General features: G+C 50.9%; 1 protein-coding gene across 2 annotated transcripts in view; it reads right to left on the reverse strand.

Moving 5' to 3' along the window:
- The window catches only part of SMARCA4 (SWI/SNF related, matrix associated, actin dependent regulator of chromatin, subfamily a, member 4), a 138,065-nt gene that overhangs the window by 69,560 nt on the left and 43,348 nt on the right, over window positions 1-25,157 (reverse strand). The window contains exons 14-19 of one of the 2 annotated variants that reach the window (XM_060253503.1): window positions 24,856-24,974; window positions 22,408-22,558; window positions 19,577-19,740; window positions 17,740-17,806; window positions 16,170-16,280; window positions 4,411-4,653 (exon numbers count right to left, since the gene is read on the reverse strand). In XM_060253503.1, coding sequence (XP_060109486.1) covers window positions 4,411-4,653; window positions 16,170-16,280; window positions 17,740-17,806; window positions 19,577-19,740; window positions 22,408-22,558; window positions 24,856-24,974 — 855 coding nt within the window. Of the gene's footprint in view, window positions 1-4,410; window positions 4,654-16,169; window positions 16,295-17,739; window positions 17,807-19,576; window positions 19,741-22,407; window positions 22,559-24,855; window positions 24,975-25,157 lie in introns of those variants that run through there. The other variant, XM_060253502.1, reaches the window with a different exon arrangement.

Consider the following 25,157-nt stretch of genomic DNA (forward strand, 5'->3'; position numbering starts at 1 on the left):
GAAGAGTCTCAGAGCGGCTCACAATCTCCTTTCCCTTCCTCCCCTACAACAGACACCCTGTGAGGTAGATGAAGATATTGGATTTATATCCCGCCCTCCACTCCGAAGAGTCTCAGAGCGGCTCACAATCTCCTTTACCTTCCTCCCCCACAACAAGCACCCTGTGAGGTAGATGAAGATATTGGATTTATATCCCGCCCTCCACTCCGAAGAGTCTCAGAGCGGCTCACAATCTCCTTTCCCTTCCTCCCCCCCCCCCACAACAGACACCCTGTGAGGTAGATGAAGATATTGGATTTATATCCCGCCCTTCACTCCGAAGAGTCTCAGAGCGGCTCACAATCTCCTTTCCCTTCCTCCCCCACAACAGACACCCTGTGAGGTAGATGAAGATATTGGATTTATATCCCGCCTTCCACTCCAAAGAGTCTCAGAGCGGCTCACAATCTCCTTTCCCTTCCTCCCCCACAACAGACACCCTGTGAGGTAGATGAAGATATTGGATTTATATCCCGCCTTCCACTCCAAAGAGTCTCAGAGCGGCTCACAATCTCCTTTCCCTTCCTCCCCCACAACAGACACCCTGTGAGGTAGATGAAGATATTGGATTTATATCCCACCCTCCACTCCAAAGAGTCTCAGAGCGGCTCACAATCTCCTTTACCTTCCTCCCCCACAACAGATACCCTGTGAGGTAGATGAAGATATTGGATTTAGATCCCGCCCTCCACTTCGAAGAGTCTCAGAGCGGCTCACACGCTCCTTTCCCTTCCTCTCCCCCACAACAGCCACCCTGTGAGGTAGATGAAGATATTGGATTTATATCCTGCCCTCCACTCCGAAGAGTCTCAGAGCGGCTCACAATCTCCTTTCCCTTCCTCTCCCCCACAACAGCCACCCTGTGAGGTAGATGAAGATATTGGATTTATATCCCGCCCTCCACACTGAAGAGTCTCAGAGCGGCTCACAATCTCCTTTCCCTTCCTCCCCCACAACAGACACCCTGTGAGGTGGGTGGGGCTGGAGAGGGCTCTCCCAGCAGCTGCCCTTTCAAGGACAACCTCTGCCAGAGCTATGGCTGACCCAAGGCCATTCTAGCAGGTGCAAGTGGAGGAGTGGGGAATCAAACCCGGTTCTCCCAGATAAGAGTCCACATACTTAACCACTACACCAAACTGGCTCTCTGTTAGAGCTATGGCTGACTCAAGGCCATTCTAGCAGGTGCAAGTGGAGGAGTGGGGAATCAAACCCGGTTCTCCCAGATAAGAGTCCGCACACTTAACCACTACACCAAACTGGCTCTCTGTTAGAGCTATGGCTGACTCAAGGCCATTCTAGCAGGTGCAAGTGGAGGAGTGGGGAATCAAACCCGGTTCTCCCAGATAAGAGTCCACATACTTAACCACTACACCAAACTGGCTCTCCACCAAGCCCGGGAGACATGTCATCAAGCAGCGCTGGAATCACCATCTATAAAAGCAGCGCTTGAATATCAAGAGTGAAACTGACTAAAGTAGCGTTGGGACTTTTGCGGCTAGAAACGTTCCATTAAGAGTCGTGTTTCGATGACTTATTCCATTGTGATGACTGAGATGCCAACGTATGCCAGGCATATTGTATGAGTGTATATTGTGCAAATTATATGAACACGTCAGTATAAGCAAGTGCGTTTGGTATTTAATTACTGTGGTTGCTTAGACTTTGGCGTACTTCATTTGAAGTGGCAAGATTTGGAAATAATACACCCGTTTTTTTAAATGCTGGCGTATGAAGAGTGTGTGTGTTGCTGGCTCCCACCCATGAAACAAGCATCACGCAACAAAGCAGGCCCAATGCTTGCACCGATACCTCAGACAGCGATGGATTCACTGCTCTTGAAGAAACAATCCACATTTCCCCCAGGTCAACACTTTGTGCTCTGACAGCTGAAAGAACACATAGCTCTCAGGATGGGCACGGCGTTTTGCGTGAAAGATTTCTCAGTCCCTGTGAGCTTTCTTACAGACCATGATGGGAATGAATGCTTCGAACACTTCAGTGGAAGAGGGCTTTGGTTTAGAGAAGACTTAGGAATTTACCACGAGGTTTACCACAACAGCATCTTGCTTTGGCAATCCCTTTCGTACCAGCTTATTCTCTTTTGCTAAAAGATCAAGCTGAGCAGCCGTGTTAGTCTGTCTGTAGCAGCAGAAAAGAGCCAAAGGTCCCGGAGCACCTTAAAGGCTAACAACATTTGTGGCCTCAGGGGAGGAGCTTTCCCAAGTCGCTGCTCACTAGTTCTTCATGAGCGGTGACTTCCGAAAGCTCCTCCCCGCCACAAATTTTGTTAGTCTCCAAGCTGCTCCTGGTCTCTTGGCTCTTTTCTTTGGAGGAACGTCACACATTCTTCTATGCCAGTTTTAGCACACAGGTAGCCTGACTGTTGGAACGTTCACAACCAGGCCCACAGCCAGGCAATTTTGGGTGGAGGGGCCCCAGGAGAAAAAATAATTGGTGCGGGAGGGGCGTGGGGCTTGGTTGGTCTCTCGCTCCCCGCCCCCGTGCTGTCGCTCCGTCTCTCACTCTCCCCCTTGCTGACCGATCCAAGAGGGCAGCTGCGAACAAGACAGCTGAACAAAGCAGGAGTCAAGTGCCACCTTTAAGACCAACCAAGTTTTATTGAGAACGTCAGCTTTCGTGTGTTCTCTAAGCACACTTCGTCAGACGAAAGGATCAGGTATACCTCGGGAGAGAGCCTTCTCTATAGCGCCCCCCCGATCGGTGGAACCAACTGCCAGAAGAAACAACAGCCTTGCGGGAGGGACCTTGTTCAGTTCCGCAAGGCTTGCAAGACAGCTTTATTTCAACTGGGCTTTTAATGGATAGCCACATAGGAGGGTACTCAAGAAGACTGAAATTACTGGAATGTGTTATTATTACTAGCACCAAACTGTTTTTAAAACGTTTTAATTGTTTTATTGTAAGATTTTAATTAGTTAATGTTTAATCTGTAAATGCTTTTACTGTTGTGAGCCGCCCTGAGCCTGCTTCGGCGGGGAGGGCGCGATATAAATCCAATAAAATAAAATAAAAAATAAATCCCCGTCTGATAAAGTGTGCTTAGAGAGCACACGAAAGCTTACATTCTCCATAAAACTTTGATGGTCTTAAAGGTGCCACTTGACTCCTGCTTTGTTCATCTCCCCCTTGCTGTCCGTCTTTCCCTGGCTTCCCCCGTCGCTCTCTCGTTCTCCCCTCTGCATTGTTGCTTTCTCTCTCTCCCCCTCGCTCTCTCTCGCTGTCTTTCCCTGGCTTCCCCCGTTGCTCTCCCCTCTGCATTGTTGCTTTCTCTCTCTCCCTCTCCCTCTCGCTCTCTCTCGCTGCCTTTCCCTGTTGCTCTCTTGCATTGTCGCTTTCTCTCTCTCCCCCTCGCTCTCTCTCGCTGTCTTTCCCTGGCTTCCCCCGTTGCTCTCCCCTCTGCATTGTTGCTTTCTCTCTCTCCCTCTCCCTCTCTCTCGCTGTCTTTCCCTGTTGCTCTCTTGCATTGTCGCTTTCTCTCTCTCCCCCTCGCTCTCTCTCGCTGTCTTTCCCTGGCTTCCCCCGTTGCTCTCCCCTCTGCATTGTTGCTTTCTCTCTCTCCCTCTCCCTCACTGTCTTTCCCTGTTGCTCTCTTGCATTGTCGCTTTCTCTCTCTCCCCCTCGCTCTCTCTCGCTGTCTTTCCCTGGCTTCCCCTGTTGCTCTCTCGCTCTCCCGTCTTCATTGTCGCTCTCTCTCTCTCTCCCTCTTGCTCTCTCTTGCTGTCTTCTCCTGGCTTCCCCTGTTGCTCTCTCGCTCTCCCCTCTGCATTGTCGCTCTCTCTCTCCCCCCTCGCTGTCTTTCCTTGGCTTCCCCTGTTGCTGTCTTGCTCTCCCCTCTGCATTGTCGCTCTCTCTCTCCCCCCCCTCGCTATCTCTCTCGCTGTCCATCTTTCCCTGGCTTCCTCCCTGTTGCTCTCTTGCCCCCCATTGTTGCTCTCTCTCTCACTCTCCCCCTCACTGTCCATCTTTCTCTCGCTTCCCGCACCCTGTGCGCTGTTGCTCTCTCTCTTGCTTGCTCTCTTGCTATCTCTTTCACGCCCCCCCCCCACACACCATTTTAACTTGACTTTGCCACCACCACTGAGCCTGGAGACTGCTCTGCGGACCCTTTCTCCCTGCTCAGAAAGAAAGTGCGCTGGGTTCCTAGAGCTGGGCTCCAATGGAGGGGCCCTATAGAGGGAAGGGGGGTTTAAACACAGCGGCCTGGCCCCCCCCCCCGCCCTTCCCTTAGCTACGGGCCTGTTCACAGCACTGGGATTGTGGCGCCATTGACAATTAGCTACCTCGGGAGCTCTACAGAAGAGTGCGACCCTTGGTACCCGGGAGCGGTCCAGCGCTTCCTCCCACACCTACCTTTTCTCCAGTCATGGCAAACGGAGCATTAAACCACTGCTCGAATGTGCTGCAGCTCTTGAAGATGGTGGGGAGGAGGAAGTTGAGCAGAGCCCAGAGCTCTGGTAGCTTATTCTGTAGCGGGGTCCCCGTCAGCAGCAAGCGCCGCGGAGCCACGTAGTGCGTGTTCAGGACCTGGGTGAGCTTGCAGTGGTGATTCTTCATCCTGTGACCTTCGTCCACAATCATGTACTTCCAGCGGATCTGGAGATTAAGGAGAGCAGCCGGATCTGGGTTAGAAGGACACGCGTGGATTCTACTTGCTGGAGAAAAGCTGTCGTAAAGATAATAGAATCCTAGAGTGGGAAGGGACCTCCAGGGTCATCTAGTCCAACCCCCTGCACAATGCAGGGAACTCACAAACCCCTCCCCCTAAATTCACAGGATCTTCATTGCTGTCAGATGGCCATCTAGCCTCTGTTGAAAAACCTCCAAGGAAGGAGAGCCCACCGCCTCCCAAGGAGGAAGCCTGTTCCACTGAGGAACCGCTCTAATCTCACAAACCCCTCCCCCTAAATTCACAGGATCCTCATTGTTGTCAGATGGCCATCTAGCCTCTGTTGAAAAACCTTCAAGGAAGGAGAGCCCCCCCCCCCAAGGAGGAAGCCTGTTCCACTGAGGAACTGCTCTAAACTCACAAACACCTCCCCCTAAATTCACAGGATCTTCATTGCTGTAAAATGGCTATCTAGCCTCTGTTTAAAAACCTGCAAGGAAGGAGAGCCCACCACCTCCCAAAGAGGAAGCCTGTTCCACTGAGGAACTGCTCTAATGGTCAGGAATCATAGAATCCTAGAGTTGGAAGGGGCCTCCAGGGTCATCTAGTCCAACCCCCTGCACAATGCAGGAAACTCACAAACACCTCCCCCTAAATTCACAGGATCTTTATCGCTGTCAGATGGCCATCTAGCCTCTGTTTAAAAACCTCCAAGGAAGGAGAGCCCACCACCTCCCAAGGAGGAAGCCTGTTCCACTGAGGAACCGCTCTAAACTCACAAGTACCTCCCCCTAAATTCACAGGATCCTCATTGGTGTCAGATGGCCATCTAGCCTCTGTTTAAAAACCTCCAAGGAAGGAGAGCCCACCACCTCCCGAGGAGGAAGCCTGTTCCACTGAGGAATCGCTCTAACAGTCAGGAGGTTCTTCCTAATGTTGAGCCGGAAACTCTTCTGATTTCATTTCAAACCGTTGGTTCTGGTCCTACCTCCCGGGGCCACAGAAAACAATTTCACACCCTCTGGGTCAAATCCATTGAAGAAAAACACTTAGAATCATAGAGCTGGACGAGACCTCCCAGGGTCATCTAGCCCAACCCCCTGCACAATCCAGAAAACTCACAAACCCCTCCCCCTAAATTCACAGGATCTTCATTGCTGTCAGATGGCCATCTAGCCTCTGTTTAAAAACCTCCAAGGAAGCAGAGCCCAACACCTCCTGAGGAAACCTGTTCCACTGAGGAACCGCTCTAACGGTCAGAAAGTTCTTCCTAATGTTTTTTAACTAATTTATTTAATTTAACTAATGTTGAGCTGGAAACTGTTTTGATTTAATTTCAACCCATTGCAGAAAAGGGAAACTAGAATGATTAAAGGGCTGGAACACTTTCCCTATGAAGAAAGGTTAATACGCTTGGAGCTCTTTAACTTGGAGAAACGTCGACTGCGAGATGACATGATAGAGGTTTACAAGATTATGCATGGGATGGAGAAAGTAGAGAAAGAAGTCCTTTTCTCCCTTTCTCACAATACAAGAACTCGTGGGCATTCAATGAAATTGCTGAGCAGTCGGGTTAGAACGGATAAAAGGAAGTCCTTCTTCACCCCAAGGGTGACTGACATGTGGAATTCACTGCACCCCATCCTCTCTAGGACAGCCCTTCAAGTCCTTGAAGATGGTGATCCTATCACCTCTCAGCCGCCTCCTCTCCAGGCTAAACCTCCCCAGCTCCTTCAACCTTTCCTCCTAGGCCTTGGTCTCCAGACCCCTCACCATCTTCGTCGCCCTCCTGTGGACCCCTTCCAGCTTGTCTAGATCCTTCTTGATATGTGGTGCCCCAAACTGAACGCCAGACTCCAGGGGAGGCCTTCCCAGAGCAGAGATGCGAGCCCTGCCACAAGGCAGACCAGAGGCCAGGGAGAGGAAGGCAAGCAAGCTGTCACATTTGGGCTGAAAGATGCTCTTGGTAACCTGAGCTGGTCGCAAATTAAAGACTGCTACCGTGCTGACCTGGATAGCCCAATCTTGTCAGATCTCAGAAGCTAAGCAGAGTCAGCCCTGGCTAGTATTTGGATGCGGCACCTCCAAGGAAGACCAGGGCCATGAGGCAGAGGCAGGGAACAGCAAACCATTCTGAATGTCTATTGCAGGCATGTCAAGCATGCGGCCCAAGAGCTCCTATCAGGCCCATGAGCAACTCAGGAGCCGCCCTGAGCCCGTTTGGGGAGGGCAGGATATAAATATGATAAAATAAAATAAAAAAAACCAAATCTGCTTCCTTCTCTCTCTTTCTTGCTTCCTTCTGCATCACAGCTTACTTAGCCAGGATCCCTCAATCACACAGCAGAGCTACAGAGTAAAGCCTCTATTTCTCCATTGGCTGACCAGCACATGAAGCAACTTATGTAAAAAGGTTCACAATGCCCAGCCATTTCATGTTTTCCCCTGGGTCTTAGGCACAAAGCATGGACCATGAGATTTCTGTAACGAATGCCAATAAATCAAAAGTAGGTTTTCAACTTACAGACACACACCTGAACAACACCTGAACAGCACACTCAAGATTGCTGCAGCACAGACACTGTCTCCAGATTTTGATGCAACAATTCAGAGCAAGAGGTGTCAGTTATCAGAAACCGTTAAGTAAACAAAATATTGCAAGAGTGCTAATCTTTTAAGCAACTTTTAAGATTTTTTTAAAAAAATCTTTGTGTTTGTCTGTGTCCTTTATAAAGTTTATATCTCCGCATTACGTTTTATGACACACATGGCCCCTCCCTGAAAAGGGCTCATTTATGTAAGATCATATGAACATATGAAGCTGCCTTATACCGAATCAGACCCTCTTTGGTCCATTAAAGTCAGTATTGTCTTCTCAGACCGGCAGCGGCTCTCCAGGGTCTCAAGCTGAGGTATTTGCCTGGACCCTTTTTTGGAGATGCCAGGGATTGAACCTGGGACCTTCTGCTTCCCAAGCAGATGCTCTGCCACTGAGCCACCATTCCTTCCTTCCTTCCTTCCTTCCTTCCTTCCTTCCTTCCTTCCTTCCTTCCTTCCTTCCTTCCTTCCTTCCTTCCTTCCTTCCTTCCTTCCTTCCTTCCTCCCTCCCTCCCTCCCTCCCTCCCTCCCTCCATGAACATATGAAGCTGCCTTCTACTGAATCAGACCCTCCTGGGTCCATCAAAGTCAGTATTGTCTACTTAGATTGGCAGCACCTCTCCAGGGTCTCAAGCGGAGGTTTTTCACACCTATTTGCCTGGACCCTTTTTTGGAGATGCTGGGGATTGAACCTGGGACTTTCTGCTTCCCAAGCAGATGCTCTGCCACTGAGCCACCATTCCTTCCTTCCTTCCTTCCTTCCTTCCTTCCTTCCTTCCTCCCTCCCTCCCTCCCTCCATGAACATATGAAGCTGCCTTCTACTGAATCAGACCCTCCTGGGTCCATCAAAGTCAGTATTGTCTACTTAGATTGGCAGCAGCTCTCCAGGGTCTTAAGCTGAGGTTTTTCATGCCTCTTTGCTTGAACCCTTTTTAGTTGGAGATGCCGGGGATTGAACCTGGGACCTTCTGCTTCCCAAGCAGATGCTCTACCACTGAGCCACCGTCCCTCCCATAACAGATCCGGCCCTCATAACAAATGAGTTAGACACCCCTGGTCTATTGCCCTGAAAAGCCCATGGGACTGCCAGAAATCAGGTGTGATCTGAAGGAAGTTTCCGCTCGCAACAGGCAGTGGCCTCTTTCTGGCTACCGCAGCCAGGGCGGGAGCCCCAACAAAGCCCACCTCTCAACCTTTCCAGCTTTGCCACTCACACCCTTGGCTCTCTCAGATTTCCGTTCGCACTCCGGCACTCCCGTTGGGCTCCGGTAAGCAAAACCCGCATCTAATTTTTTTAAATGAAAGATGGAAAGTGACTGAAGCACTGCTTGGAACGGTTCCAGTACAGATTTTCATAATCCTTCTCAAAAGAACAAGGCCTTGCAGCAACTGAAAAAGAGCCAGAGCAGACTTTTGCCAGATGCGTTCAGTGTTACGGATTCAGCTGACAGACAGAGAGGTTTACGGGCACAGCTACAAGCAAGCAGCAGTCAGCGGAACTGATACAAAGAAACCCGGGAAGGCTGTGTCCCATGGCAGGCTGCGTGTTGCCAAACGAGTAAATTATCCATCTGGAGTGGGTGCAGATCACTGCCAACTGTGATTCCATCTGTAATACTGGCTGCAGTAGACTAAAATAGCTGTCTCTCTGAACTCTTGTCTCAGAGGACAATCACTGTGGGAGGGTGGCAGACATGTTTCGCTCTATTATTACATTTACAAGGACAAAACCAGGAAAACTTAAAGGCCCTGCTGGACCAGACCAGTGGAGGTCCATCTAGTCCAGCATCCGGTCTCCCATAGCGGTCAAACACTTCCTCTGGATGGCAAACAACTGGGCAGAGAGGCCGAGGCCTTCCTCTGAGAAGAACATCAGAAGAGCCCTGCTGGATCAGACCAGGGAGGGTCCATCTAGTCCAGCCTCCTGTCTCACACAGGGGCCCACCAGTTCCTCTGGAGGGCCAGAAAGGACAGGTTTCTTACCTGTAACTGGTGATCTTCGAGTGGTCATCTGTGCAATCACACATATGGGTAATCCGCAGGATTGGCCCCGACCTCGGAGAGTTCAAAGCAATCTTGATCGTAGATCTGGCGCGCCTCCCACTTGTCCTGGGAGGAGACAGCTACTGCGCATGCCTGGACAAGGGGGAGGTGCTTAGCCACTCAGTTTCTTCCCGCCGCCGGATAGGTGGAAATAACTGTGCTTACTAGCTTCCAGCAGCGGGGAAGGCTGGGTGGGTCTGTGTGATTGCACAGATGACCACTCGAAGATCACCAGTTACAGGTAAGAAACCTGTCCATCTTCTTCGTGGTCTCTGTGCATTCACACATATGGGTGATTAGCGAGCCATTTCTTCGGAGGTGGGTGCTGGACCTGTAAGAACATGAAGGGTTAGAGCGTAACGTAATGATAGTGGTACTCACAGTGGTTAGTCGAAGATCGATCGTAGCACTGCTTGTCCGAAGGAGGCATCTCGCCGGGCACGGACGTCGAGAGCGTAGTGCGAGGCGAAGGTAGATGTGGAGGACCAGACGGCTGCAGCGCATATGTCCTCTATAGGGATGCCTTTCATGAAGGCAGACGAGGTAGCCACGGCTCTGGTTGAGTGGGCTCATATATGTTGAGGGATTGGTTGCTTTGCCAGCTGGTAACAGAGTTCGATGGCAGCAACAATCCATTTGGAGAGTCTCTGGGTAGATATTCTGCTGCCCTTATTATGGGTAGCGTAGGTGACAAAGAGTCTAGGGTCTTTACGGATTTGGCGGGTTCTGTCTATGTAGAAGGCTAGGGCTCTCCGTGCATCCAAGTTGTGGAGTGCCCTTTGTCCCGCGTCCGCGGGGTGCTGGAAGAAGGCTGGTATAGTGGACTGTCTTCCTAGGTGAAAGGTAGAGACGACCTTGGGTAGGAAGGTCGGGTCAGGTCGGAGGACCACCGTACTGTTATGAAATATCGTATACGGTGGGTCTGCTCTGAATGCGCAGATGTCACTGGCCCTCTTGCCTGTGGTGAGGGCCGTAAGTAGTGCCGTCTTCCATGACAGCAGGTGTAGTGGGATGGAGGCCATGGGCTCGAAGGGTGGTTTCATGAGTTGGCTCAGGACTAGGGACAGGCTCCAGGTGGGTAGAACTTGTTTGATTGGTGGGTGTAGGCGAATGATGCCCTTGAGGAAAGCTCTGGTCGCGTGGTGAGAGAATACCGTTGTGCCATCGATGCGGGGGTGGAAGGCAGAGATGGCTGCCAGGTGTACCTTCAGGGAAGAATACGACAGACCCGCTCTGGATAGCGTTAAGGTGTAAGTTAGTACCTGAGGTATAGTGGCGAGGTTGGGGTCGAAGTTGTGCTGTGAGGCATAGTGTGAGAAGCGTTTCCACTTAAATAGATAGGATTTCCTAGTAGATGGTTTTCTGGAGTTCACTAGGACCTGACGGACCTCCGGAGGGAAGTCTAGAAACTGATTCTCCAGGCTGTTAATTTGAGCGATGCCGGGTTGTGGTGAAGGACCCTGCCGCCCTGTTGAGAGAGGAGATCCCGTGTTTGAGGGAGCTGGATGAAGGTATTGTTGGACAGGAGCAGCAAGGTCGTAAACCAGGGTTGGCGCGGCCACCATGGAGTTATGAGGATGCAGTTTGTGTGGTCTACCTGAATCTTCTGTAGAACTCTGGTGATAAGTGGAATGGGCGGAAAGAGGTAGTGGAGTGTTCCTTTCCAAGTTTGTATAAAGGCATCCCCCCTGGAGAGGTGGGATGGAGGACCTCTCATGTAGAAGCGGGTGCATTGGGCATTTGACGGTGAAGCAAATACATCTATCTTCGGTTGTCCGAAGATGCTGAATATCTGTCTGATGTATCGGCTGTTGATAGACCACTCGTGGTTGTTGGTGGAGTGGCGGCTCAGGGCGTCTGCCTGGGTGTTCTCGGCCCCTGGTAGGTGTACGGCCGTGAGGAAGATGCCCTGGCTTATGCTCCAGTGCCACAGGGCTAGGGCTCTCTTGCAGAGTCTGACGGAGGCGGTGCCGCCCTGCCTGTTGATGTAAAAGACTGTGGCGATGTTGTCGGAGGTGACCTGGACGTGCTGGTTCCTTAGCGATGGGAGGAAGGACCGCAAAGCCTTGTGCACTGCGATGAGCTCCAGGCAGTTTATGTGGAGAGAGCGTTCGTAGTCTGTCCACTGGCCCTGCACCGTGAGGTCTTCCAAGTGGGCTCCCCATCCCCAGTTGGAGGCATCTGTGGTTACAATCACCGAGGGCGGTGTCTGCTTGAATGGCATGCCCTTGTAGAGGTGATGTTCCTTGGTCCACCATTTGAGGGATGGTACAATGTGTAGTGGAAGGGTGAGCAGTGTGGATTGATGTTGTGTGTGAGGGCGGAAAGTTCTTACGAACCACATTTGGAGGGGACGCATGTGCAGCTTCGCAAACCGCAGAACTGCTGTGGTTGCTGCCATGAGGCCTAACATTCTCTGGAAGGTGAGCGCTGTTTGGGAGCGCTGGGCGATGATAGTGTTGGCCAGTGACATTATGGCGAGTGCCCTGTCCTGAGGTAGGGAAGCCGTTTGTGAGAGCGTGGAGATGTCTGCTCCTATGAATTGGATCCTTTGGGTAGGGACTAGTTTGGATTTTGAGAGGTTGACTAGGAGGCCTAAGGTGGCCAGGGTGGAGAGGGTGGTCGAGACGTCCAGTTGTAGTTGCTCCCTGGAATGGGCGACGATCAGCCAGTCGTCTATGTACGGGAAGATTGATATCTGTTGCTGGCGTAATGTGGCTGCTACTACTGCCATGCACTTGGTGAAGACCCTTGGTGCTGTGGAGAGACCGAAGGGAAGGGAGCAGAACTGGAAGTGCTGCTTCCCTATGGCAAACCTGAGGAATCTTCTGTGATGATGGTTGATTGTAATGTGGAAGTAGGCGTCCTGGAGGTCTATGGACGCCATCCATGCTCGTTCTGGGATGAGCGGGAGGATTGCCTGAGGCGTGACCATACGGAATTTCTTGTAGGTTATGTGTAGGTTGAGTTTGCGGAGGTCGAGAATGGGTCGGAGTCCTCCGTCCTTTTTTGGCACCAGGAAGTACCGGGAGTAGAAGCCGGTGCGATGGTATTGGGGTGGGACTGGTTCTATCGCGCCCTTGTCCAGCAGAGACGCGATTTCCGTCTGCAGGGGTGCGGACGGGGGTGTGGTGAGGAACCGGTGGTGCTTTGGAGTGGACGTAAACTCTATTAGGTAGCCTCTTTGAATGATGGCGAGGACCCAGGCGTCCGATGTTATGGTCCTCCAGGCAGTGTAGAATGGTTGTAGTCGTGTTGATGGGTTTGGCTGATGGAGGGAGACTGGACGGCTCGGGGCAGGGAGGTCAGAGAGACGGTTTGGGTGTGGTTGAAGGTTTCTTGGTTGTTTGGCGTCTGTGTTGAAAGGAAGGCTTGGACTGCGGTGGTTTGCGCTTCCATGGTTCCTGTTGTCGTGGGGATCTGTTCCCTTTGTATTGGTTGGACCTCCAGTTCCTTTGTCGATTGGTTTGGGTCAGAGGTTGGGAGACTCCCAGTCGTCTTGCCCTCTTCCTGCCATCGTCTACAGATGTGAGGATGTCATCTGTAGAGGAGCTAAACAGGCCAAGGCCATCAAAGGGCAAATCTTCAACTTTGTATTTGATGTCTGGTTGGAGGGAGGAGGACCTGAGCCACGCGTGTCTGCGGAGTGCTATGGCTGAGGCCAAGGTTCTGGAGGAACACTGTGCAGCGTGACGGGCAGTGTTGATTTGCTGTTTGGTTACTCTGGCCATCTCCTGCAGGGTCGTGGTGGCTGACTTTTGGGATGCCTCGGGCAGGGATGGTACCAATGCGGCGAGGGAGGTGGTCAGGTTGTGGGTGTATGCGGAGAAGCATGCCATGTAGTTGAGGATTTTGGTTGTGGCTGTAGTGAGGGCGTAAATCTTTCTTCCGATGGTGTCGAGTTTTTTGCCCTCCCGTTCTGGTGGTACCGGGTGTCTAGTCTGCTTCGACTTCGAGGACGAATGTACAATGATCGAGTTCGGAGTCGGGTGGGTGAACAGGAACTTGGAATCAGGTGCGTGTATCTTGTACAGCGCTTCAACCCTCTTGGATGTTGGCGGTACCGATGCCGGTTTGTCCCATGCTTCTTTGAGTGTTTCTAGTAGAACGGGGAGCATTGGGAGAGAAGAGCTGGATGGAAGATCCGCGTGGACTAGATCAAAAACGACGTCCGAGACTCTGGGGGCGTCCGTATTGAGCTTTAGATTTAGCGAGCTTGCCATGTTTGCTACCAGGTCGAGGTAGGATCTTGGGCTTTCAGACGGTGATAAGTCTGCTGGCTTGGCTATGTCGGAGTCTGGGGATTGTAGGTCCGAACCCGAAGAGTGGTCGGAGTCGGAGAGTTCCTCCTCGGATCCGTCGTCGGTTCCTTGAGGTAGGTCGGGCTGAGGTGTTGTCTTGGGAGCCGTGTGTAGGGATTCTAGTGGTGACGGGAGCTTCGGTTCGGCGCCGAGGTCCGTAGGGTCGTCATGGTGAAGCGATTCGATCGAAGCAGTTTGGAGTCTGTGTGTGCGATCTCGGTAGCGCGGAGACTCTTGGTAGCTGTGGTAATGGCGATCATGGGATGGTGATCGTCGGTGCCGTCTTCGGTGCCGTGGGGATGGAGACCTAGATCTCGATGGAGAGTAATAGTAGTGTCTCCCCCTGCGGTGGCTGCGAGAGCGCCGGCGGCTGCGGGACCTGGTGCGGCGGCGACTGCGGGACCTGGTGCGGCGGCGGCTGCGGGACCTGGTACGGCGGCGACTGCGGGACCTGGTGTGTCGGCGACTGCGGGACCTGGTGCGTTTGCGACTGTGAGATCGAGGTCTAGTCAGGGGATCTCTCGGGGTCGAGGGTTCTCTGGTGAGCGCGTGGGCGTCTATCGGCTGTGAGAGATCTACGAATTTAGTGGGGTCGAGAGTGTGGGTCCTAACGGATGCGGTAGAGTGCGTATCCAGCAGCTGGTCTGGTGGGGAATTCGGAATGGACGGCGACTTTGATGAGATGCGGATGATTTCCAACGGAGTGATTGACGGTGTTGCCGTCGACTTCGACGTCGGAGTCTTCGGCATCGATCCGGAGGCAGTGGCGGTCGGGTTCGAGGCCTTCGGTTTGGTGGTCGGGTTCGAGGTCGAGTCGAGAGGGCGGGTCTTATGCTTTTTTGAGCTAGTGCTGCCCGTCGGGTCCGAGTGGGCGGAATCGGAGCGGCGACGCTTTTTGGGGTCGTCCGACTTCTTAGAGTGCTTGCCGGTCTTAGGCTTACAGGGAGTCTGTGCCACGGAAGCTGCCGACTGCGCCTCTCCCACGAGGTGTGGGGAAGATGGCGCGGGTTGTTGTTGTCCGCCACGCGGCATGGCCGGTCGGAGTGAGGTTTCCATGAGGTGGCTCTTGAGTCTCGCGGCGCGGTTCTTGCGGGCCTGTTTGCCAAATTGGCTGCAGTGCACGCAGGAGTCTGGACGGTGTGCCTCTCCAAGGCAGAACAAGCAAAGAGAGTGGCCGTCGGACGAGGGGATTTTTGAGGAGCAGCTGGTACAGCGTTTAAAGATTATCTTGTCCCTTCCTTCCATCCGCCCGGGAGGGGGGGGGGGGAGGGAGGGGGAAAGTCCAGAAAGATAGTAAGAGGAGGCTTTTTTTTTTTTTTTTTTTTTTTTTTTTTATACGATACCAGGAGAAGTAGAAGATGAAGAATTGAAGCGAAGAGAAGGTAGTTGTTGGAGATTGCAATGAAGAAGTTGGAGATCAACGAGGAAGGTGCGATCCGGTCGGCGGTAAGGAAGAAACTGAGTGGCTAAGCACCTCCCCCTTGTCCAGGCATGCGCAGTAGCTGTCTCCTCCCAGGACAAGTGGGAGGCGCGCCAGATCTACGATCAAGATTGCTTTGAACTCTCCGAGGTCGGGGCCAATCCTGCGGATTACCCATATGTGTGAATGCACAGAGACCACGAAGAAGATCAGGGCAGAGAGGCTGAGGCCTTCTCCTGAGAAGAACATCAGAAGAGCCCTGCTGGATTAGACCAGGGAGCGTCCATCTAGTCCAGCCTCCTGTCTCACACAGGGTCCAACTAGTTCCTCTGGTGGGCCAACAACAAGGCAGAGAGGCTAAGGCCTTCCTCTGAAAAGAGCATCAGAAGATCCCTGCTGGATCGGATCTGTGAGGGTCCATCTAGTCCAGCCTCCTGTCTCACACAGTGGTCAACCAGTTCCTATGGAGGGCCAAAAACAGGGCAGAGAGGCCGAGGCCTTCCCCTGAGAAGAACATCAGAAGAGCCCTGCTGGATCAGACCAGTGGGGGGTCCATCTAGTCCAGCCTCCTGCCTCAGACAGTGGCCAACCAGTTCCTCTGGAGGGCCAGAAACAGGGCAGAGAGGGCAAAGTCTTTCCTGATAAGAACATCAGAACTGGATCAGATCTGTGAGGGTCCATCTAGTCCAGCCTCCTGCCTCAGACAATGGCCAACCAGTTCCTCTGGAGGGCCAGAAACAGGGCAGAGAGGGCAAAGTCTTTCCTGATAAGAACATCAGAACTGGATCAGACCAGTGAGAGTCCACATAGTCCAGCCTGCTGTCTCACACAGTGGCCAGCCAGTTCCTCTGGAGGGCCAACAACAGGGCAGAGAGGACGAGGCCGTCCCCTGCTAAGAACATCAGAAGAGCCCTGCTGGGTCAGACCAGCAATGAGTTTACTGCTACTGAGCCATGATGCCCCCCCTCCAAATGCTTGATTTAGCCACATTTCTAATATTTATAAATGTCCAATGCAACTCGTTGTCTCTAAGGACAGCTGTTAATGGCAATATTTCTGACAAGATATCCTCTTGATCTCTTCCAACAACATGAAACAGCTAAAAAGTAGCAAGCCCTCAAGGAAGCTGAGAATCCTCACCTTGGCAAGAATGTGCTTATCTTTGATGATGTATTCATACGTAGTGAGCAAGACGTTGAATTTCCCACTTCGGAGCTGAGGTACGAATGCCCGCCTTGCAGCTGGGGAGCCCTAGTAGAAAAAAGAAACGGGAAAAACTAAGCAGAGGTCTTTAGGAATTAACCATTTTGGACAGGGCAGCCAGTCTAATTCATGCAAGAAACCAAACTGTCTGTGGCCCAAGTTCTGCGAGGGAAGGGAAACAATCAGTCGGGTTGGGATTAAAATCAAGAGGGAGAGCAGCAGCTTTGGAGGATGGGCCGAGAAAGCAGCTTTCCGGTGGTGCAGAGTGTCCCAAGACAGATGAGAAACAGCAGGGGTCGTTTTGCAGAAAAATAGGTGGCGGAGCTCATTAGCATAACTCATTAGCACATGCTGCCCCTCCCACCAGCCCAAAACAACCCGACACGAGAAAGGAGAGCCCCTGGCAAGTGAGGCCTGCTTGGGCTGGCAAGAGATCCAGCCAGCCCCAGCAGGCCTCGCTCACCTGGGGCTTTCCTCTCTCCCCCCCCCCCCGCCATGCAGTTAAAAGGCCAGCAAGCCACCCGCTGCCCAAAATCACAGAAGAAGTGGGGAAAGGGTGGCGTGGGCTTCTCCAGGGATTAAAGAGAGCTGCTGGTGGCGTGGCAAAGCCCCTGGTGGCTCGCTGGCTGCCCGCTCTCCTAAACTAGGGATTGTTATCATGGCTAACATTATGCTGTTGCACCTACTATTCAATGCATAATCATGGCTAACATTACGCAGCTGCACCTACTATACAATGGACAAGGTAGGTGGGGAGGAAGAGGGGAATCCCTCAGAGAGGTTCAGGAGCTGTGCTTGATTCCCTGCTCCTCCACTTGCACCTGCTGGAATGGCCTTGGGTCAGCCATAGCTCTGGCAGAGGTTGTCCTTGAAAGGGCAGCTGCTGTGAGAGCCCTCTCAGCCCCACCCACCTCACAAGGTGTCTGTTGTGGGGGGAGCAGATAAACGAGATTGTAGGCTGCTCTGTCCTTGAAAGGGCAGCTGCTGTGAGAGCCGTCTCAGCCCCACCCACCTCACAGGGTGTCTGTTGTGGGGGGGAAGGGGGGAAGGTAAGGAGATTGTGACCCCTCGGAGATTCAGAGTATAGGGCGGGATATAAATCCAATATCATCTTCTTCTTCATACTACTTATCTGTTTGTAATGCTTGATTGCAGACTGAGGACTTTGACTGTGTTTGCTGCTAGTCTTGACTTCATGCTACAACCCACGGTACACATGAAATCTGCCTTTCTGTGAATCTTTCTAGCAGACTTGGAGCTCTGCTAGACTGCTGCTGTAAGATTAAGGGCCAAGGGCAGTTCAGACAATAGGAGACTGTTCCCTCTTCCTTTGATTGCATTAAAGTTGTTCCTGAATGACATCCAACCCGGAAGACACTGAGATATGCCTTCTACCAGTGTCTGAGAAGTCTCTGCTTTTGGCACAGATTCCTCCCTGATTTTTGCCCCAACAGTGACAAAATGTTACATTAAAATTTAAAATGAAAGTCTGAGCTATAATACTTGCCTTGTATGAGACCTTCACCACCGAAGGAGCCCATTTATCAAATTCATATGCCCAATTTGACAAAGTTCTAGAAAAGAAGAAGAGAAAAACCAGTGAAAACTCCACTTTGTGTGGTTTACCTGTTACGCCATAAAGGTGTCACCAAGGGTGTTTGAGAGGCAGGCAACCACAACCTGCAGACAGGGCCATTTAAAGAACAACAGCTATGCACAGGCCGGCATTTCAACACAATGTGTATTTCAGAAGAACATCACAGATTTACATCCAGGTAAGTCGTATCCAGGAAAACCATTCAATATCACAGTAATCCAAGTCTATGACGCGGAAGAGGCTGAAGTGGACCAGTTCTATGAAGATCTACAACACCTTCTAAAATTAACACCAAAAAAAGATGTCCTCCTCATCATAGGGGGCTGGAATGCCAAAGTAGGAAGTCAAAAGGTAACCAGAACGACTGACAAGTTTAGCCTTGGAGAACAAAACGAAGCTGGGCAAAGGCTACTAGAGTTTTGTCAAGAGTACAAGCTGGTCATAGCAAACACCCTCATGGGAGGGACCGTGGCTCAGTGGTAGAGCATCTGCTTGGTAAGCAAAAGGTCCCAGGTTCAATCCCCGGCATCTCCAACTAAAAAGGGTCCAGGAAAGTAGGCATGAAAAACCTCAGCTGGAGACCCTGGAGAGCCGCTGCCATTCTGAGTAGACAAGACTGACTTTGATGGACCGACGGGGGGGTCTGATTCAGTAGAAGGCAGCTTCATATGTTCATATGTCTAAAGGGAGGGATGGTGGCTCAGTGGCAGAGCATCTGCTTGGTAAGCAGAAGGTCCCAGGTTGAATCCCCGGCATCTCCAACTAAAAAGGGTCCAGGCAAAGAGGCGTGAAAAACCTCAGCTGGAGACCCTGGAGAGCTGCTGCCAGTCTGAGTAGACAGTACTGACTTTGATAGACCGAGGGTCTAATTCAGTAGAAGGCAGCTTCATGTGTTCACATATGTTCGTACCCTCTTCCAACAACCTAAAAGGTGACTGAACAACAACCAAGCCGGCAGTAATTCAAACAGAGGTGGATACTGTAAGGCTGAGAACAGACGGGCACTCTGGGGTGTCCTGGAGGCGTCCCAAATTGGGATGGCTCAAAAAGAGCCATCCTGGAGCCTCCACACGCTCACCTGCATGCCGCCCGCATTCCGTCTGTGAGGCAGCTCGGTGCCTCCACACGAGGAGACCTAGAAGCCGGATTCCTTTTTTTCCCCCTTGGGGGGCAGGTGCTGATGTGCACGAGCGCTCTGAATGGGTTCTTTAAAAAGAAACCCCAGGAACAGCTTGGGGCGGCTGGGCAGTTCCACACCGCCAAGTTGCCTCCCTTGCGCCCTCCTCCGTCCAGATGGTGGGGAGGCGACTGACGGCAGGCTCAAAAATTTGCTACAGCTTTGGAAGTGGCAGCTTTTTGAGCTGGTCTCGGGCGCCTGGAGGACGGGGTGAGGACGGCTGGCAGATGTTTTGAGCCAACTTCAGAGGCGTCTCTGAGTCAAGTGCCGGTCTGTAATCATCCTAAGTGTCCCTAACACTGAGAATGATTTTGACAACGTGACCGATTTGTCAAACAGCCGTTTGCTTGCAGCAAAAACTCATTCCAGCTGTGTTTCCAAACAGTGCATAAAACCCAATTCTTGTTAGGGATGGATGATTCAAAACACATGGCCGTCACATTCCCCAGAGCGCAGAGGTGGCCAAACTGTGGCTCAGCGGCCACACGTGGCTCTTCCACACGTATTTTGTGGCTCTCGAAAATCCCACTGCCCTGTCAATCACCTAACGAACCCAAAGAGAATACTCACGACAGAGGTACTATAATGAGGAAGGGTCCGTTAATACGTTTGTGCTCCATGAGGTATGTAATTAAAGCGATGGTCTGGATCGTCTTGCCCAGACCCATTTCGTCCGCCAGGATTCCGTTCAGGTTATTATTGTACAAGGAGACGAGCCACTCCAAGCCTTTGATCTAGGGGGAGAGGGGAAAGGAACACGTGCTCATTATGCCAGGCAGAAGAGGGGGCCAAAACTTACTTATTTTATTTATTTTATTCGATTTTTAGCCCGCCCTCCCTGTAGAACAGGCTCAGGGCAGGTTACATCATAAAAACAATCAACAGTAAAAAAACAATAAACAATCAATTACATAAGAGAAGACATGTTGGATCAGGCCAATGGCCCACCCAGTCCAACACTGTGTCACACAGTGGCCAAAAAAACCAGGCACCATCAGGAGGTTCATCAGTGGGGCCAGGACGCTAGAAGCCCACCCACTGTTGCCTCCGCCCCAAGCACCAAGAATATAGGAACATAAGAGAAGCCATGTTGGATCAGGCCAATCGCCCATCCAGTCCAACACTCTGTGTCACATAAGAGAAGTCATGTTAGATCAGGCCAATGGCCCCTCCAGTCCAACACTCTGTGTCACATAAGAACATAAGAGAAGCCCTGTTGGATCAGGCCAGTGGTCCATCCAGTCCAACACTCTGCGTCACAGAAGAACATAAGAGAAGCCCTGTTGGATCAGGCCAGTGGTCCATCCAGTCCAACACTCTGTGTCACATAAGGACATAAGAGAAGCCATGTTGGATCAGGCCAATGGCCCCTCCAGTCCAACACTCTGTGTCACATAAGGACATAAGAGAAGCCATGTTGGATCAGGCCAGTGGCCCCTCCAGTCCAACACTCTGTGTCACAGAAGAACATAAGAGAAGCCATGTTGGATCAGGCCAGTGGCCCCTCCAGTCCAACACTCTGTGTCACACAGTGGCCAATATATGTGTGTGTTTGTGTGTATATATGCGTGTGTGTGTATATATATATATATATACACACGCACACATATACATGCATACACACACACACACATATATACTGTGGCATAAGAATAAAATACATAAAGTCTCAAACCACAGAGTGACAATGGAGACTAAAATGGCCGGTTCTGCCTCAGACGTGGCCTCTTGTCCTGGTCATATGAATGTATGAAGCTGCCTTCTACTGAATCAGACCCTCTTTGGTCCATCAAAGTCAGTCTTGTCTCCTCAGACTGGCAGCGGCTCTCCAGGGTCGCTAGCTGAGGTTTTTCACACCCATTTGCCTGGGCCCTTTTTTGGAGATGCCAGGTCCAGCAGGTCTTGTAGCGCTGGGATGGAATGAGGGGGGGAGGCCGGTCACAAGTGACGTCTCCTGCCTCAGCTGAAAGCCTGGCAAAAGAGCTCTGCTTTACAGGCCCTGTGGAACTGTGCCCGGATCTCCAAAGGGAGCTCATTCCACCAGGAAGGGGCCAGATGGACGTCTCTGGGGCCGGGCATTACCAAAAGCTGTTGGGTCGCTGATCGTTAAGACCTCTGGGGCTCATACAGGGAGAGGCGGTCCCAAAGGTATGCTGGCCGCATAGGGTTTTTAAGGAAAGTACCAACACCTTCCATGAAGCACTGTCGGAACCACGCTCTGCCCAGTGTGACGAGCACATGTGCGAAGCTAACCAATACCAGCTTGCCCACTGGTCCGTTTAGACCAGATCTGTCTCCTCACACCGGCAGCGTGGCCCCAGACTGCCAAGCAGCTAAATGCCCACCTCCACGGCCTGAAATCCTTTCAATGGGAACTGCCAGAGACTGAACATTTTTTTTAGACTGTTTTTAGATTATTTAAATATTAAATTGTTATCTGTATTGAATTGTATAATCTTGTTTTATTGTTTTAACATGACTTTTACCATGTCCTGTAAGCCGCCCTGAGCCTGCCTCGGCGGGGAGGGCGGGGTATAAATAAAATTTATTATTATATTATTATTATAACATAACATATGAACATATGAAGCTGCCTTATACTGAATCAGACCCTCTTTGGTCCATCAAAGTCAGCATTGTCTTCTCAGACTGGCAGTGACTCTCCAAGGTCTCAAGCTGAGGTTTTTCACACCTATTTGCCTGGACCCTTTTTTGGAGATGCCGGGGATTGAACCTGGAACCTTCTGCTTCCCAAGCAGATGCTCTACCACTGAGCCACCGTCCCTCCCCTTGGGTCTTCCTGCATGCAAGGCAGCCACTCTCCCAATGACCTCTGACCCCTCCCCAAGTTCTAACGGGGCACAAGACAGGTGTCAAGCATGTGTTTTATATTCAGTATTAAATAATGACGTTTGCTTTTTCCTGTAGCCTGCTTTCCCATGTACTTGCATATCAAAGCTAAGTAGCTCTCCTTTCTTCTCACCTCCCTTTTTCCTTTCCCACCTTTGAGTAGCAAATGTAGGAATGTTAGGCTTTGATAGCAGGCGCCTCCCTGAGAGGGTTCCACACTGTAACCACCAACTGTAAGAAGAATGCCTGAGACCCAGGGAAGTATTAACCACAAAAGATAGGCTGGTGCATAGTTTGTAGTAATTCACACCTTCTAGTTATGTCTTTGAGATATCACGTTGGAATGCTTTGATGTAACCCTTAAAGTGTTATGCTTTGCAAGACTTTGTATCACTTTCAAGGTGCCTTACCGCGAGCAACAATGGATTATCAATAAACTAAGACTTTGTATTAAACAATTACTTGGTTATCTGAAACTTCCATGCTTGACACCAGGTCTGTTCAGAAGCGAATGCCTCTCCTTCCTTCCTTCCTTCTTCCCTGCCTCTCACCTGGTACTGTTTGAGGACACCGTTCACCATGAGTGAGGACTGCTTGTCCACCCTTTCGGTGACTGCATGGGCCACCGCGTAATAAGACTGCAGCCCCCTGGCCAGGGCCTGAGAGACTCCATACTCATCGTCAACATCTTGCTTAGCATTCCTAGGGAGAGAATTTGGACAGACAGAGTTGTTTTATTTAAACAGGCAAGGCTTTTCCGTTTTTGGCCTTCAGCAACTTATCTTCAACTGCCCAGACTCAGGCTTGGCCAACAAGAGCGAAAGCAACCTCATTTCCCTAGGAAAGCTCGTAAACCTTCTTCTTCGTTCGTTACTTTGTTCAGTCTGGACCCTAATTTCAGAAGCCACCAGACGCCTCGGACCAAAGGATTTGCCCTGCGTGTTGGGACTCGCTGGGAATTCGGCCGGCAGGAGATAGGCAGGGTCCAAACAAAGCAGCATGCACACAAGCAATCTACAGGTTCAGAGGGCAGCAGAATAGCCAGAGTTGCACCTTAAGACAGCAACAAGGTTTTCGGTAGTCATGTTCATCCGAAGCAATAGAACAAAGTAAAGTTTGAGTCCAGTGGCACCTTCCAAAACCAACTAAGTTTAATTCTGGGTAAAAGCTTTTGTGTGCACTAAGTATGCATGACCACGAAAGCTTACACCCAAGGCTTTTTTTTGTAGCAGGAACTCCTTTGCGTATTAGGCCACACACCCCTGATGTAGCCAATCCTCCAAGAGCTTACAGGGCTCTTAGTACAGGGTGCACTGTAAGCTCCAGGAGGATTGGCTACATCAAAGGTGTGTGGCCTAATATGCAAAAGAACATAAGAGAAGCCATGTTGGATCAGGCCAATGGTTCACAACACTCTATATCACACAGTGGCCAAAATACACACACACACACACACTGTGGCTAATAGCCACTGATGGACCTCTGTTCCATATTTTTATCCAATCCCCTCTTGAAGTTGGCTATGCTTGTAGCTGCTACCACCTCCTGTGGCAGTGAATTCCACATGTTAATCACCCTTTGGGTGAAGAAGTACCTCCTTTTATCCATTCTAACCCGACTGCTCAGCAATTTCATTGAATGTCCACGAGTTCTTGTATTGTGAGAAAGGGAGAAAAGGATCTCTTTCTCTACTTTCTTCATCCCATGCATAATCTTGTAAACCTCTATCATGTCACCCCACAGTCGACGTTTCTCCAAGCTAAAGAGCCCCAAGTGTTTTAACCTTTCTTCATAGGGAAAGTGTTCCAACCCTTTAATCATTCTAGTTGCCCTTTTCTGCACTTTCTCCAATGCTATAATATCCTTTTTGAGGTGCGGCGACCAGAACTGCACACAGTACTCCAAATGAGACCGCAGCATCGATTTATACAGGGGCACTATGATACTGGCTGATTTGTTTTCAATTCCCTTCCTAATAATTCCCAGCGAGGCGTTGGCCTTTTTTATTGCAATTGCACACTGTCTTGACATTTTCAGTGAGTTATCTACCACGACCCCAAGATCTCTCTCTTGGTCAGTCTCTGCCAGTTCACACCCCATCAACTTGTATTTGTAGCTGGGATTCTTGGCCACAATGTGCATTACTTTGCACTTGGCCACATTGAACTTCATCTGCCACGTTGACGCCCACTCACCCAGCCTCAACAGATGCAAAGGAGTTCCTGCTACAAAAGAAGCCCTGCTTATACCCAGAATTAAACTTTGTAGGTCTTAAAGGTGCCATGGGACAAAAAAAAAATGGGGTGTAAGTTTTTGATAGTCAACGTTCCCCTGACCAGATACAGGACAAAGCGGGTTTTTACTCTCGAAAGTTTATACCTCAAAACCTTATTAGCTTCTAAGGCACTACTGGACTCAAATCCAACTGCCCAGACAGACATGCAGAGAGCACAGGTTTTGTTGCTGGCCTCACACAATTCCTCCTTTCCTGACATGTGAAGCCACAATTGTATACTTCCTGGGTCAGGAATTTCTTTGATGCCACTCAAGTCTGTTGCGACATCAGAAAGTTGGTGCCTCAAGGAACTGGAATGTGCCCCTTATATCCATGCCCACCTATCACAAATCTCGGCCATGAAGGGAAGGGGGCAGCCTTCCCATTGTCTGTTCAGAGAGTTAAGTTGCTGAAGGGGTCAGGAGAGGTGACAAAGCAGAAAGCGAAGGACTTTAGCAGTGGTGGCCTAGATAGAATTTGGCTCTTTCTATTCCTGGATCCAACACAGGTGCGCTTGTGAGCCTGAGAACGCAACAGCGAGGACTTCCTCTTTCTGCTACAAACTGGCTTTACCGGCCCCCAAAGAACAGTGTTTTCCCATCCACTTCTCAACAGGTGAACTCCATACGCCTTTCCTTCGCAAACTGCCCGACACTCAACAGGAAAACCAGAAAGGCACTCAGTGACACGCACCCGGATTCGGCAAGAACAAAACCAAACCCACTCTATAATGTGCCGCGCGTCCACTTCAGACACGTCGTCGCTGTCTGGGTCGGGAATCTTTTTCTTCTCTTCCACAGGCAAAGACGACTGAGCGGGTTGCGGCTGCTCCTCCTCTTCTTCCTACCAGAAATCAAGACCATACTGGAATATGCAGGGAGAGGGGTGGCAACTTCGCTCAAGAATCAGCCTCAAGCAAAGCTCCCATCCTGAGAGAACATACCAGAGCAACACTGGATATGTGGCAAAACAAAATACGGGAAATCTTTATTGCCCGTAAGATAATGAATCACCCTCAATGACAAG

Source organism: Heteronotia binoei, chromosome 13 (assembly GCF_032191835.1).
Source record: "Heteronotia binoei isolate CCM8104 ecotype False Entrance Well chromosome 13, APGP_CSIRO_Hbin_v1, whole genome shotgun sequence".
Classification (NCBI taxonomy): domain Eukaryota; kingdom Metazoa; phylum Chordata; class Lepidosauria; order Squamata; family Gekkonidae; genus Heteronotia; species Heteronotia binoei.